General features: G+C 42.6%; 1 protein-coding gene across 4 annotated transcripts in view; it reads left to right on the top strand.

The window, feature by feature from the left end:
• Nucleotides 1-10,890, top strand: part of kcnq5a (potassium voltage-gated channel, KQT-like subfamily, member 5a) — a 126,322-nt gene extending 115,432 nt beyond the window's left edge. For 3 of the 4 annotated variants that reach the window (XM_083775873.1, XM_083775872.1, XM_083775871.1), the window contains 4 exons: nucleotides 923-1,054; nucleotides 2,306-2,422; nucleotides 7,404-7,530; nucleotides 9,444-10,890. In XM_083775873.1, the coding sequence (XP_083631999.1) occupies nucleotides 923-1,054; nucleotides 2,306-2,422; nucleotides 7,404-7,530; nucleotides 9,444-10,514 (1,447 nt within the window). In that variant the 3' untranslated portion in view covers nucleotides 10,515-10,890. The remainder of the gene's footprint in view (nucleotides 1-922; nucleotides 1,055-2,305; nucleotides 2,423-7,403; nucleotides 7,531-9,443) is intronic. The other variant, XM_083775874.1, reaches the window with a different exon arrangement.
• Nucleotides 10,891-14,047: the final 3,157 nt, after the last annotated feature.

Genomic DNA, 14,047 nt, shown 5'->3' with positions numbered 1-14,047 from the left:
AATATCAACACACATTGCAAACAAGAACACTAAAACGCTAAAAACCACTTGCCAAATAATCATTATTTGAACCCTGGAAATATATTTTTACAAGCCTATTTTTACATGTTTTGGTCACAAAAACCTCCTCCCTTAAGCTTGAATGTTTTATTTTTATTTATTTTGTACCACATGTCAATATGTCTTTCTGTATGGTACGCAACAATAATAATCTCTCGCTGACCTCAGCCCTGCCTATTTAACCCCTAAGGCCACTTGACCCATTCCTTACGGCTGTTGCTTCCTCTCTCCTCCCCAGTAAGCCTAGCCAGTGTGCCCACCCAGCAGGCCTCCTCCATGGGCAGCAGGATTCCCCAGGTGCCCATGCCTTTCCCAGGGTGTCGGGTTTGATTCCCCGGCCGGGACTGTTATTGCATCGGCTCGTCTTTCGCTGTTGTTTCTACGTAGACAGTGAGGAAATCAGGCAACTGGAGCAGGGCGGGAGCCATTAGGGAGCCAGAGTGAGCCTAACTGGGTTGATCCTCTTACCAGTATCAATATTATTCACCCAGCGGTGCTTGTGTTTGTGCAGTACAGAGCCGGAGCGGTACCAGGTGGTTGTGTTTGTGCAGTACGGAGTCAGAGGGGTTCCAGGTGTAGTTGCTAAATAATGGGTTTAAAGTTTGTAATTGTTTGGGCAAGAAGACTTTGTTCTCCCATAACATACCCGTTGAAGATGGTTGAATAATGATTGCTTTGTGTTTGATCTAAAAACAAATGGGCATAATTGATGCGTGTGTGGTCAACTCCCTCTAGTGGTTGTTTCTAGTAACCACACATTCTGGCAAAAATGGTAGTTTCAACAAGAGATTACTGTCTTCCTTCCTCTCTCTATCTCTCTCTCTCTCTCTCTCTCTCTCTCTCTCTCTCTCTCTCTCTCTAGGATCATGAAGTTTCACGTTGCTAAGAAGAAGTTTAAAGAGACGTTGCGTCCGTATGATGTGAAGGACGTCATAGAGCAGTACTCTGCTGGACACCTGGACATGCTCTGTCGCATCAAGAGTCTTCAGACAAGGTACACGCACGCACGCAAGCACGCACGCACGCACGGACACACACACACACACACACACACACATTTGAAATGTGTATTTATGTCCACATAATGAGAAGTACAGGAATACCTTGTACAAAGGACATAAACACTGCCAGTGCAGTTTGACAATAGGAGAGCAGCCAGTTACAACGTGCATGGACGGCAAAGCATCGTTACATACAGTACAGCTGACATGTCGGACACAGGGCAGCAGACATAAATAAAGGGTAAAGGAAATAACGCCTCCTCCAAATTGAGCGGCTTCCTATAATGGCTGAAACTGAGCAGTACCTCGCTACCTCTCACACACACACACACACACACACACACACACACACACACACACACACACACACACACACACACACACACACACACACACACACACACACACTATATCCACCATCTACCTTGCCCTCAGAAGTGGCCAGCATATAAAGTCACTTTTTTGTGCATTTTTGGTCACTATTACTGGGCCTTTGCTATATCCCCAAGGGGAAGTGCTATTATTATTATTATTATTATTATTATTATATAAACACAATATAGAATATCGGGAACAGTTTGGCAAACAAACTACAACATGGTTTGTATATAACAGTATAGGGAGTAGGTCATTGCTAGTAATGTCTCCTTATGTTAAGTCCTCAAGTTTTTCAGCTACTGGAATTAATTAATTTGTTCATTATTGTTGAATTTATTTTTATAGTAACCTAAAACCCATTCTTGTGGGATTGTAATTTGAGAAGTACTGATAATGTTTTTTGTGTATTACCATACTTAATGATTAGATTCTATTTTGTATTGTTGTTGAGGTATGTTTGCACGATATACACTGTTGTGTATTGTAACGTGATTGTATTTACTACTGCAAAAAAGCTATATAAGCGGGGCAAACGATGCCTGATGAAGGTCTGAGTAGCCAATACGTCTGTTTGTCATTGACTGCTGCTGCGGTAAATACACAAATCAAAGAAAAGATACCTTGTGAGTGTGACTGTTTCTATAGACTTTTTGTTGAGAGTCTGTACCCGTCTGTCCATCTCTTAATTGACAATAGAGCACGCTCACACTCGGCTCGGGACTTCTGTCCCGTAGTATTTGGATCATTAATAGCCACATGAAGAATGTAGTTACATTCATACACTTTCAGACTCAAATTTACACGGAGGATTTCACTGTGTACGTGTCTCTCTCTCTCACTCCGTTTATGTGTCCTCTCTCTCTCAGACTGGACTCCATTGTGGGTCCTGCCCAGCGGCCCCTGAGCAGCCGAGCCAAGACCTTTTCCTCCCCTTCCCTGCATTTATATTACAGCCAGGCCCGAAGGAAGCCCTCCACAGCGGGGTTAGACCCAACCCCGTCCTGCTCCATCCGCCTGCCCCCCCCCCACCCCCAACTAACATAACCAAATGCACCTTGATAGTGTAGCCTGACCTGGGTCAAAGAGTATTATTTGTGAAGGTGAATGTTGGTTTCATGTAGCACAGATACAATTCCTCTGCATTATGTTATTAACCGCTGTGTCTTGCCTATCTGGTAGCCTATACCCCCAGAAGGTTAAAACGGCTAAAGCCAAAAATATTTGCAAAATACAGTTTGATCCAGGTTTGGCTGTAGCAAATTTCAATGCTAATTTAAAAGGTCTAAAGGTCATTAAGGAGTTCAAAGCTAACTTTTGATTCATGGTTGTGAAAATTAAGGACGGTTCAGATCAAACTGCATCTGTGTTTTGGTGCTCATTGCTTTAATGTTGTCAGTTCCATCGCATCCCATCACAGTATTTGGACTGGACTTTGATGTGTCTCTGTTATGTGTAGTTCAGTGCTAGCTGGAAATAAACGTATAGAACTGAGCAAATCAAATGTTTCAAAATCTAAATTGGATTTTTAGTATGTGTTAGAAAATTGGTATTATCCCCTTTTATAACACAAACATATTCTTAGTTTGCAAAAAATTACAAACGTCTCTCTTCACAAAACCACACTCGGCTTCAAATCCTGTTCTGACCATGCTGTTGTGCAAGGTTGGAAGTTTAAACTTCAAATCTGACAAATGCAAGAGCTTGTAGTATAACAATGGCTATGTTTTTCATATGGGAAACTATAGGATTGATTCACAAATGAGCTCCCTAATGACCTTATTTACTGTAGTTGGAATTTAGTCTGTTAACAAATTATATAGTATTAATTTCGTACTTTCATTTCACTTTCACTTTTCGGCTTTCATTGTAGGTTACAGTGAAGTAGACTAAAGCCTAATTTATGTCATAATAATTCGGCACTTGCCGAAAAGTACAGATTTTTAGCAATGTGTCTAGCTGTTAACTTGAAAACCTGTTATTTTTGGCAAGGTACACCGTTGTACTCCAGAGTACTTTTTACATTTGTAAAAAATACTCTTGTGTCAGTTGAACTGATATTATTAAACGGCTTGTTGTCAGAGGGCCCAGGATTTCTAGCCACGACGACCCTGATTGTAATTTTCTAATCCGCGACTAATATAGACACCAAATGAATGCAACTAACCTACAGTAGTAGCAATCTGTGTTCCCAGGAATGATGTGTGATGGGCTAGAGATGGTGTATTCTTTTTTTTTAACAATATATTTATTGAATTTTCTTTTTTTTGACAAACAGACAATACAATACATAATACAGACAATACAATACAATTACTTAAAATGAAAAACAAACAAAACAAAACAATAACATACATATATAAGTACAGTATAATAAAATAATGGCACTTAAAATGGTAACAACAACAACAACAGAGTCCTTATGGCCACAAGACCAAACAGCTGCAGAGAATAAAATTAGACAATTTCCACCATTAAATAAGATAAATCATTAACCGTAATATATTGGATAAACCTTCCCCATATCTTATCAAACATCTTCTGTTTATTCTTCAAAGTATAAGTAATTCTTTCCAGAGGAAGACACAATGATAACTCCCTAAACCACTGAGCAATACTGGGTTTGCCTATCTTTTTCCACGATAAGGCACGATATAGCCCTTTTGGCTTGTAGTAAACATAAATCCAGGAATCTTTGTTCGCTACTCTGAATCTTATGGCCAGGTGGGTAAAGACCTAATAGAAACAGTTTTGGGTCAAGCTCAATATCTATCGACAATATCTTCTGAATCTCCCTCCTCACTTCTTCCCAGAATTCTTTCACTCTTGGACATGCCCACAGACAATGGAAAAGTGTACCTTTGTCTTTACCACATCTGATACAAGTATCTGGAATATCTGCACTAAATTTATTTAATTTCTCTGGAGTGATATAAACCCTCATCAGCCAATTATATTGCAACAGTTTTAACCGAGTGTTACCCGTCTGGGATTGAGCATCCATACAGGCTGAGCTCCACTCTTCCAATGTCAATTCCTCTTGTAGATCAGCATTTTATGCATTATATTTGGATTCAGAGGATTCACGAGAGAATTCTACTAACATAGAGTATAAATCAGAAATGATGCCCCTATTAAAGGGGTTTCTGATAAGCTCTTTTTCTATTGTTGTGTCAGGGAGTGTCAGAGAATTCACCTGTTTAACCCCTATAAAGCTTCTGAGTTGTAAATACTTAAAGAAGTGTGTACGGGGTAAATTGTATTTAGCAGCTAGTTCATCAAAAGAGAATAGATTCCCCCTTTTGTCAAAAACATCCTTCCATTGTTTAATCTCTTGCTTGGCCCATATTTTGAAACCCCCATCCGCCCTTCCTGGGGTGAAATATTCATTTCCCCAAATTGGGCTGAATCGAAAACTGGGTTGGATATCCAAAAGATAAAGTCTGACATCCTGCCAAACTTTAATCATGTTTTTAACAATAGGATTAGCTGTGCATTTTATCAGTTTTTTACTCGAATTAGAGTAAAGATATTCGGGCAGTGGGAGCTTCAAAGAGTATGATTCAATGTTCCTCCATGTGGGGGATCCCTTCTCCGTATAATAGAACATTATAGTTCTCAACTGAGCTGCCCAATAGTACCATAACATATTAGGGCACTTTAGCCTCCTCTATCATAAGGTAAATATAACAAAGATAAACGGAGTAGAGATGGTGTATTGAATATACTGTAAGCTATTAGTCCGCAATCATAGTCATTTTGGTCTCCTTCGAAGTTGTTCTTGCAGCTGTCAGGAAGCTGTCATGAGTGATGCTAGCGTTGTGGATGCTGTGTTTGTAGTGCTGCTTCCGAATGAGCAGCGTGGAATAGGTTTAGTGTTTGTGTTTGAGTGTAATATGGGAGAGAGTGCATATGTGGAAGGAAATAGGACCCGCACACCATTCTTTTGGTAAAGAATTACTTTATAGAATAAATAAACGACGTTTCGATCTTGACAGATCTTCGTCAGGTCAGAGAGTGCTTAGTGCTTAGAGCTGCTACAGTGCTTAGTGTTGTGCATGTAGAACTTCAGGCTGCCTTTGTGTGGTGTACGTGGCACATGTGACATGCACAGACACCTACATTGTGCGTTTCTGCGCGGTGCATTTGTATGGCAGTATTGTGTGTGTGTGTGTGTGTGTGTGTGTGTGTGTGTGTGTTAAACCTGACGCAGTGTCTCTCCTACACAGAGTGGCCAGTGGAGCGGGCCCAGGGCCCAGCATGAACGGCAGATCCAGGAACGTGTCTTCTCCTGCTCTGCAGTATTATTACAACCACAACACCAGGAGGAAGCCCTCTTGCACTGCAGGGTTATTTGGATTCCTTTCATTTAGACCAGTGATTCTCAACCTGTGCGCCGTGGCCCACAAAATCATTGAGATTGTGATGATAATATAAATAAAATATAATATTTTAAAATGGCATGTGAGAAAAAACAATGTCATGGTGGCTGGGAAAATGATATTTAATTATTGTTCCATTAAACAGGAGCTTTTATGGTACATGTACTGTATTGTACACAGTATATGTTGGTATCATTCAGCCAAGCCAGAACACAGAATTAAAATAAGCTGTGCTCTGAAAATGCACACGGGCCACCCATCAGCCAAAGGCTGCAGTGTTAAGTGGTCAGATGGGTGGGCCACGAACACTTTCAAGATTTTCAGAAAAGGTTGAGAACCTCTGATTAAGACCCCAAAGAGACACCCCCCCCCCCCCCCCACAAACACACAGACATACAGTAGTAATAATAACTGTTATTTAGAGAGCTTTGGCTTGCTCTGAGCAGAACTAACTGGTGTGCAGTAGTGGAGTTGCTGTGTGTGAAATGCAAATGTTAGAAATGTTTCCCAAAACCCTGGGAACATTTATGTACTGTATCTATGTGGTGGAAGGACTACTATAACACAGCGGGCTAAATCTAACAAGGCATCTAGCCAAAGCGGAGGCTGACAATGGTATGCATGTCGATCCAATATGTGACTGATGTGGGGTGTGTGTGTGTGTGTGTGTGTGTGTGTGTGTGTGTGTGTGTGTGTGTGTGTGTGTGTGTGTGTGTGTGTGTGTGTGTGTGTGCGCGTGCGCGTGCGCGTGCGCGTGCGTGTGCATGTGTGTGTGTGTGCGTTTGCGTGTGCGTGTGCGTGCGTGCGTGCGCGTGTGTGTGTGTGAGATTCATTTGATATGCTAACAACATGCCATAGCTTTGGGTTAACGTAGTAGTTAATTTTCTCAGTACTTTTACATCACTGCTGTTTTAAACGGAACCTTGTAATTGAGTTTTCTTGCATGGTTGAGGGTGGTTTCATGAACTCTTGGCCCAAGAACCCAGTCAAACAATTGCGTATTTTTGTATATGTACATATAATATGTAGAAAGTGAAAGTCAACAGCAGGTAATGCGGGACAGTTGGTTTTGTCTTGCCTTTGATATTATTACTACTGAAAAATCATCAAAGACATTACTTCAGATATAATCTCATATAATAGTTAGTTAGAAAAGCATAATTTAAATTCAATTCAAGTTGTCCCAGATGACCAGATGTATCCAAATAATATTTCTAAAATGCATCACCTTGAAATCAAGGATATAGATGTAGACTTTTTGGAGTTCCAAGGTTTCAACAGCAGTGATATTGTGTTCTGTCTCACTAACCCTAACAGTAACATTGTTTATCTAGCCTTAGGTCTGTTGTTACTTGCTTTGGAATACCCTCAAACCAACCGGGGGTTTCTGGACACAGTGTTTTAACAATTGTCTTAATTAGACAATGACTGTGTGTGTGTGTGTGTGTGTGTGTGTGTGTGTGTGTGTGTGTGTGTGTGTGTGTGTGTGTGTGTGTGTGTGTGTGTGTGTGTGTGTGTGTGTGTGTGTGTGTGTGTGTGTGTGTGTGTGTGTGTGTGTGTGTGTGTTTGTGTGTGTGCGTCTCAGGGTGGACCAGATCCTTGGTAAAGGACAGATTCCCAATGATAAGAAAATGAGGGACAAGCTCCAGTCTGACGGAGACGCAATGGAAGACATGAGCATGCTGGGACGAGTGTGTAAGGTAGAGAGACAGGTACGTGGTATACTATAAATGCGCAAAACCTTTGCATACTTACATACATATGTGCATACATGTGTGTCACCAGCGTATCTCTAGATACCCTTAACAGAATATCCATGTCATGGCAGTGTCTGAAATTCTAGGTCATGTTCATGCCATGTGGCTGGCGCTACAATGATTGTGCGAACTAAAATAAAAGCCTGGGTACCGAGGCTACAATGATTGTTTTTTAATGAAACCAAAACAGCTACCTACCAACAGCTCAGACTGAAGGCTCTCCTTCAGTCTCTTGAGCAGGTCTTCAACTGTGTTGGTCTTTATCTCAACGAGACGAAAACTAGTGAATACGTAAATATATGTAAATCCAACAATAACCACATTATAAAAACACTTAACAACACTCTGAAACAGGTTAATGACTACAAGTATTTGGGTTCATTATATATCTTCTTCCCAAAAGGAATTTCAAACTAGGAAGTGTATGGCCTGGTCAGCCTGCAATGACATGCATAAGATCTGGTCATCCCAGCTTAGTAAGATGTTCAAAGTACAAATATTTTGGACGACTGTTGCCGATTCTACTTTATGGCTCCGCAACATGGACACTTTCAAAGAAATTTGAGAAATGGTTGGATGGCACTTACACCCGCCTTCTAATGAGAGTGCAAAATCTTTCTTGGAAGAGACACCATTGACTAATCTAATATACGCAACCTTCCCCGTGTTTCTTCACTAGTCCGATCCAGAAGAACACAGTTTTCCGGCCACTGCTACATAGCTGACAATGAGGTTATATCTTCCCTTCTTCTCTGGGGGATCCCGAGACGTTCCAAGGCCAGTGAGTCGATGTAATCCCTCCATCTGCGCCTTGGTCTGCACCGGGGTCTCCTCCCAGTGGGACGTGCATCGAGGACCTCCCTAGGGAGACGCCTGAGAGGCATCCTAACCAGATGCCCGAACCACCTAAGCTGGCTACTTTCCAGACGAAGGAGCAGCGGCTCTACTCCGAGTCTCTCCCGCGTGACTGAACTTCCCACCCTATCTCTTAAGGGAGATGCCAGCCACCCGTCGGAGAAAGGGCTTGTATTCGCGACCTTATTCTTTCGGTCATAACCCACACCTCATTACCATAGGTGAGAGTAGGAACGAAGATTGCTCGGTAGACAGAGAGCTTTGCCTTCTGGCTCAACTCTCTTTTCGTGTGGTACAGCTACAGCGACTGCAATACCGCCCCTGCCGTTTCGGTTCTCCGGCTGATCGCCTTCTCCGTCCTCCCTACACTCGTGAACAAGACCCCGAGATACTTAAACTCCTTCACCTGGGGTAATGCCTCATTCCCTACTTGGACTGCACAATCCACCGGTTTCCTGCTGAGAACCATGGACTCAGATTTGGAGACGCTGATCCTCATCCCAGCCGACGTACACTCGGCTGCGAATCGTTCCAGTAAGAGTTGAAGGTCTTGGACCGATGGTGCCATCAGGATCATCTGCAAAAAGCAGTGATGCAAAGCAAACCAGAGGTAGAAAACTGTCATTCCCTGATGTCATCGCTAGGGACACATAGTAAGCAGGAACTGGGGATGGCAATGAAGGACCGGAAAGTCTGGCGTGGCATTGTGAAATCCATGACCTCGACCGCGGTCGAAAAATGATGATGACCAACAGCTACCTACCAACACATACATATACAGTAAATGGAAGTTTCTGTGATTTCTGGAAATCACAGAAACTGACACCTTTACTGGGAACATTACTGTTGCAATTTTACAAATTTCGAGTGTTAATTCACTGGGAATGAACCACTATACTGTGAAACCACCTTAAGATAATAAATAAATAATATAATAGCAGTAATTTTCCGTCTCTACTTGCACATTCTTGTTGACCCCCCTCGATCTCCACCCCCTTCTCTCTCTTCTTCAGGTAACTTCAATAGAATCAAAGTTGGACTCTTTGCTGGAGGTATATCGCCAAGTCCTCCAGAAAGGCCCCTCAGCTCTCACTCTGTCCTCCTTACCTCTGTTTGAGTTCGATAACCACCACCAACACAACTCTGACTACCAGACCTCCTGCCAACGAGGTGAGTCCATGGGGGGAGGAGGCAATGGTACTAAACTCCCCAGGGGTCTGCGTCTCATCCTGGCTCCCACCGACGATGACCTCCCCCCAGATTCTGCACCCCCATCCTACCCTCCCTCCACGGCTTCCCTCACCCCATCACCCCTCCTCCCGCCCGATAGCCCGTACCCCACCCTGACAACTCCCAATAGCACTTCCAAGAGAGCTCACTTCCCCGACTTCCCTCCCCCACCCCCATCCACGGTAGGGTTCACCCTCCAGTTGCCGCCACCGATGCACCCTGGGCGTCCTCGTCGCCCCGACCCTGGCCTAGAGGATGACGATGACGAAAGGGAGGAGGAGCGAGCCCTCTGCCCCTCCGTGGTGTTGGAGTCCAACGTTGATGACGACCAGGAATCGGGTGTCACTGAGACGAACCCTGCACCAGGAACGGTGCAGCTGAGGGGAAGGGGGACACCTGACCTGAAAGACAAGAGTATGTGGCGGAGGCATCTGAGCCTTGAAGTCAACCCCATGCTGTTGCTCTCCTCAAGTCCAGACCAGAGTCCCTCGGACTGGGGATGCAATCGAGGTAAATCGCTTTCGGCGCACAACCTCAGCCTGCCTTCACCCGCCCATGTCCCGACCCTGTCCTCTGCACTCAGTAACAGTAACAGTAGCCAGGGCAACGCTCACGATGACATCGACAACTGGGGCGAGACGGAACTCTTCATCGGCGAGTGCAAGCTGGGACCATCGGACGAGCATTTCAGCTTCCTGAGCCAGGGAGCCAACTTCCTGTCTCTTCCCTCAGAGCCCGCCACCAGCCCCTCAGACCTCCTGCGGACAGAGGAAGAGGGGTCCACAAGCAGTCACCCCTCTGCTGTAGGCAGTGTGGAGTCCCTCAGTCAACCTCCACACATTGAGTTGACATAGCCCTCTAAAATACACATACAGGTACACATTATCACATGCACGCATGCATGCACGCACACACACACACACACACACACACACACACACACACACACACACACACACACACACACACACACACACACACACATACTTTTGAAAACACGCACATTCATTCAAACAGCTACCAACCACAATCCCTGACTGACTCTCTGTAAAGGACCTGCAGGACAGTCCCAGTCAAGACTGTGACACAAAATGACTTGGATTATTACAAGTTTTCAGAGACATCCTTCACTTGAACATTGAAAAGTTTTGCTCACATAAATCAATGTTTGTCATCCCCAAGACACTATCATACATATCATTGCATGGACAAGAGAGAGAGAGAGAGAGAGAGAGAGAGAGAGAGAGAGAGAGAGAGAGAGAGAGAGAGACAGAGAGAGAGAGAGAGAGAGAGAGAGAGGGAAGAAGAAGAATATTGCATGAGACCTGATTGAAGGGTGATGGAAGAAGAACAGAAAAAAAGAACAGAGCAAAAGTTCTAACCCTCGCCATGCAACAGTCGCTAGAATGTTGTTTGACCAGGGAAACTGTTTTGATTTATACTTATACGCCTGTGTCGTGCACCAAAACATAGCAGATCAACAAGCACACAATGCATCGCGCTGCTATGTTCAGTTTGTGACACTGGTTCACGACAAATTATAAATGAGGCTTCAGTTGATGTTGGCTACACTCACCTAGTTACCTCGTTCATCAACACACAACAATCACATACCTGCGTTGGTACATGGCAGTTCATCCAACTGTCAGCTAGCCCGTCGGCTATTGGACAGTAGCGCAACAATGCGATTGCTAGTAGCTTTAATGCAGAGTGAATGCAGCGTTCCAGAAGGCATTTTGTACGGCAAGCATGAAACACACGCATGCCTAAGTGTGTTGCAGTATTTTAAGTTGAGTCAAAAGCAATCAAAGAATTGGCAGTGGCCACGCTGAATGTCTTTCTGCATGTAACCTCCAACACTCTAGGTGGTGATTTGGAGGTATGAACTATGAACAAAGCCCTAATGAACATTATTATTATTATCTAATTAAAGTTCATAGAATATTAATTTAATTCATCCTTCTGTGTTAAAAAAAGAAGACAAACCCTATCTATTTATTGGGTGCTATATGGGTTGAGTGCATTAAGCAAGTAAGGCTAATGGACTGATATCTTTCACTGCCTGCGTAACACCACACATCCAGTTTGGGACTATATAATATAAAGCCTAATGGCTGTAATGCTTCTGCTATTTGTGTCCAATCCATCCACGTCATTAATGCTTTTTTCCCCATCACAAATTGTTCGTAAGTAGTAACAATAAACCATGACAGACACTTTGGCAGAAGTGTCAAAACGGTTGCAGTAAAACGTGTAAAAAGGCTATTAATGTAATCACCAGAAGATCACACTCCCAACTTTGTTCCAGCTCTGAAGCAGGATTTCTGGGTGTGCCTTGCACTGGGTGACTGAGCTGTAACCTGTGATATGAAGGATGTCAGCCCACAAGGCTTATATTGTGGGAAATGGTCCAATGTTCCACAGGAAGTTCATAAGGAAGAAGGAACAGAAAAGTAAAGTAAGAGGAGTATTATCCTCCCCAATTACAAATATGACTACACAAACTGTTGCAGTCTCTTTAAGCAATTATGCAAAGGCTCAACATTTTATAATCCATATGAAATCCATTAACTTTGCATATTATAATAGTTACGGTCAGCTCACCAAAGGGTTTAACCATGGAGATGTTAGTTTTGTACATGCACTTTCACTAGGTGGCTACAGTGTTGAACCATTGGGGGAAGAGAGTTTTTTTTTTAATGTAACTGTCCCATCTTTTAGTGTCAATTACCTGGTCAGGATTTTGGAAGCATATACTACCTCCTCCTCCACTAGCTAGCAGAGGAGATATAGAGCATAGCAGTGGGTGTGGTTTTCTGGACTGAATAATTAATTACATGATATACTACATTTAATAAATGCCAGAATTGCAGATTCAGTGGGTCCAGAAATCCATGTCCACTGCTATGCTCTATAGCCCATATAGCAATGAACAAAGTAGTTTAATGTTATCAACATGGAAGGTTACAGTGTTTCATGTAAAAGCAACAGGTCTGTTGAATGTTGTGAATGCCATCATGTGAATATTGTCACCTACAGTAACTTGAACACAGACAGATGCTCCTGAATTATGCACAAACTGTGTCAACCATTTGATTTAGATTTTCCAGCACATTGTTGTGCTTGAGGCTTCATGGTCTTAAAATGTATTTTAATGTGTTCAAATGAAAGTAGAAACAAATCCACTGAATTTATGTTCTTTTTTATTTTTAAAGGTGAATAACTGCGTTGCTTAACATGCTAGTATAGAGTTATAACATGCATTATTGTTTAACAAATCACAATAAATCATAGATCGATTTTGTTATATCCCATGCACAAGCAGTGCTGATGATACATTTTTAACATTTTTTTTTTTTTTTAAGATATTTTTTTGCGGCTTACGCCTTTTATTGATTTTTGAAGGGACAGACAGTAGGCTGACAGGAAACGGGAGAGAGATGGGGGGATGACATGCAGTAAAGGGCGTGTCGGGTTCGGGAGTCGAACCCGCGGCACACTGCGACTGGATTACCAGTCCGGTGCCCAGACCGTTACGCCACGGCCTGGGCCATTTTTAACATTATTAACACAGATGTTTTGGTGACTTCGAGGAACCTGTCAATCTGAAATTGTGAAATGGTGTTTCCAAATGGAATCAGCATTTGGCTAAACATGCAAAGGCCCACCAAGGCCATTAATTACCATCAATCCACATAGTCCAAAATCACTATACACCGTAAATTCCTCAGTGTTAGTTTATCGGTTTAACTGTACAAATGTTACCAAATGGGTACATTCCGAGTTAAATGAACATTAAGGATTTTACAGTGTAGGAGACCGTGGTGTAGAAGTGCTGCTGCGTCTTTGTGGTGATCATCACATACAGTACCGGTGCTCTTTGAATACATCAGGTGTGCTGCGTTTATTCCATCTTGTGAAGAGCTCATTGTATGTCTGGAATAATATGGTCTCAATTGAATACATGTAAACGCAAGTCTTCTTAAAAACGATCCAAAGCACTCTTGTGCAAGCTTTAAAATGCATTTTTTACAAGGCAATATGGTATTTGTACAATATTATAGATTTATAAATATATCATATTTATAAATTGAATAAATGGAAAGGAAGCATCAACCCTGACTTGGCGTGTCACAACCTGTTGCGAGCTTGTAGATTTTTTTCAGAATATTTGCCTATAATGACATGCCCATTGCCTAGCATAGGGACGCTAAATTGCATGTGGTTAAGTTAAGTCAAGACTAATATAAACTTGTCTTGGACACATAAATGTCTGCTGTTAAAAATGTCAATGATATACTGTAGCATACATACTACAAACACAGACGGCCAACCAATTGCACACTGCCCCATTGAACAGAACAAATAATTGTAAAATAATTGTAAA

The sequence above is a fragment of the Protomyctophum parallelum genome, assembly GCF_964188405.1.
Source record: "Protomyctophum parallelum genome assembly, chromosome: 10".
Lineage (NCBI taxonomy): Eukaryota > Metazoa > Chordata > Actinopteri > Myctophiformes > Myctophidae > Protomyctophum > Protomyctophum parallelum.
This window is presented reverse-complemented; position numbering and strand designations above follow the sequence as displayed.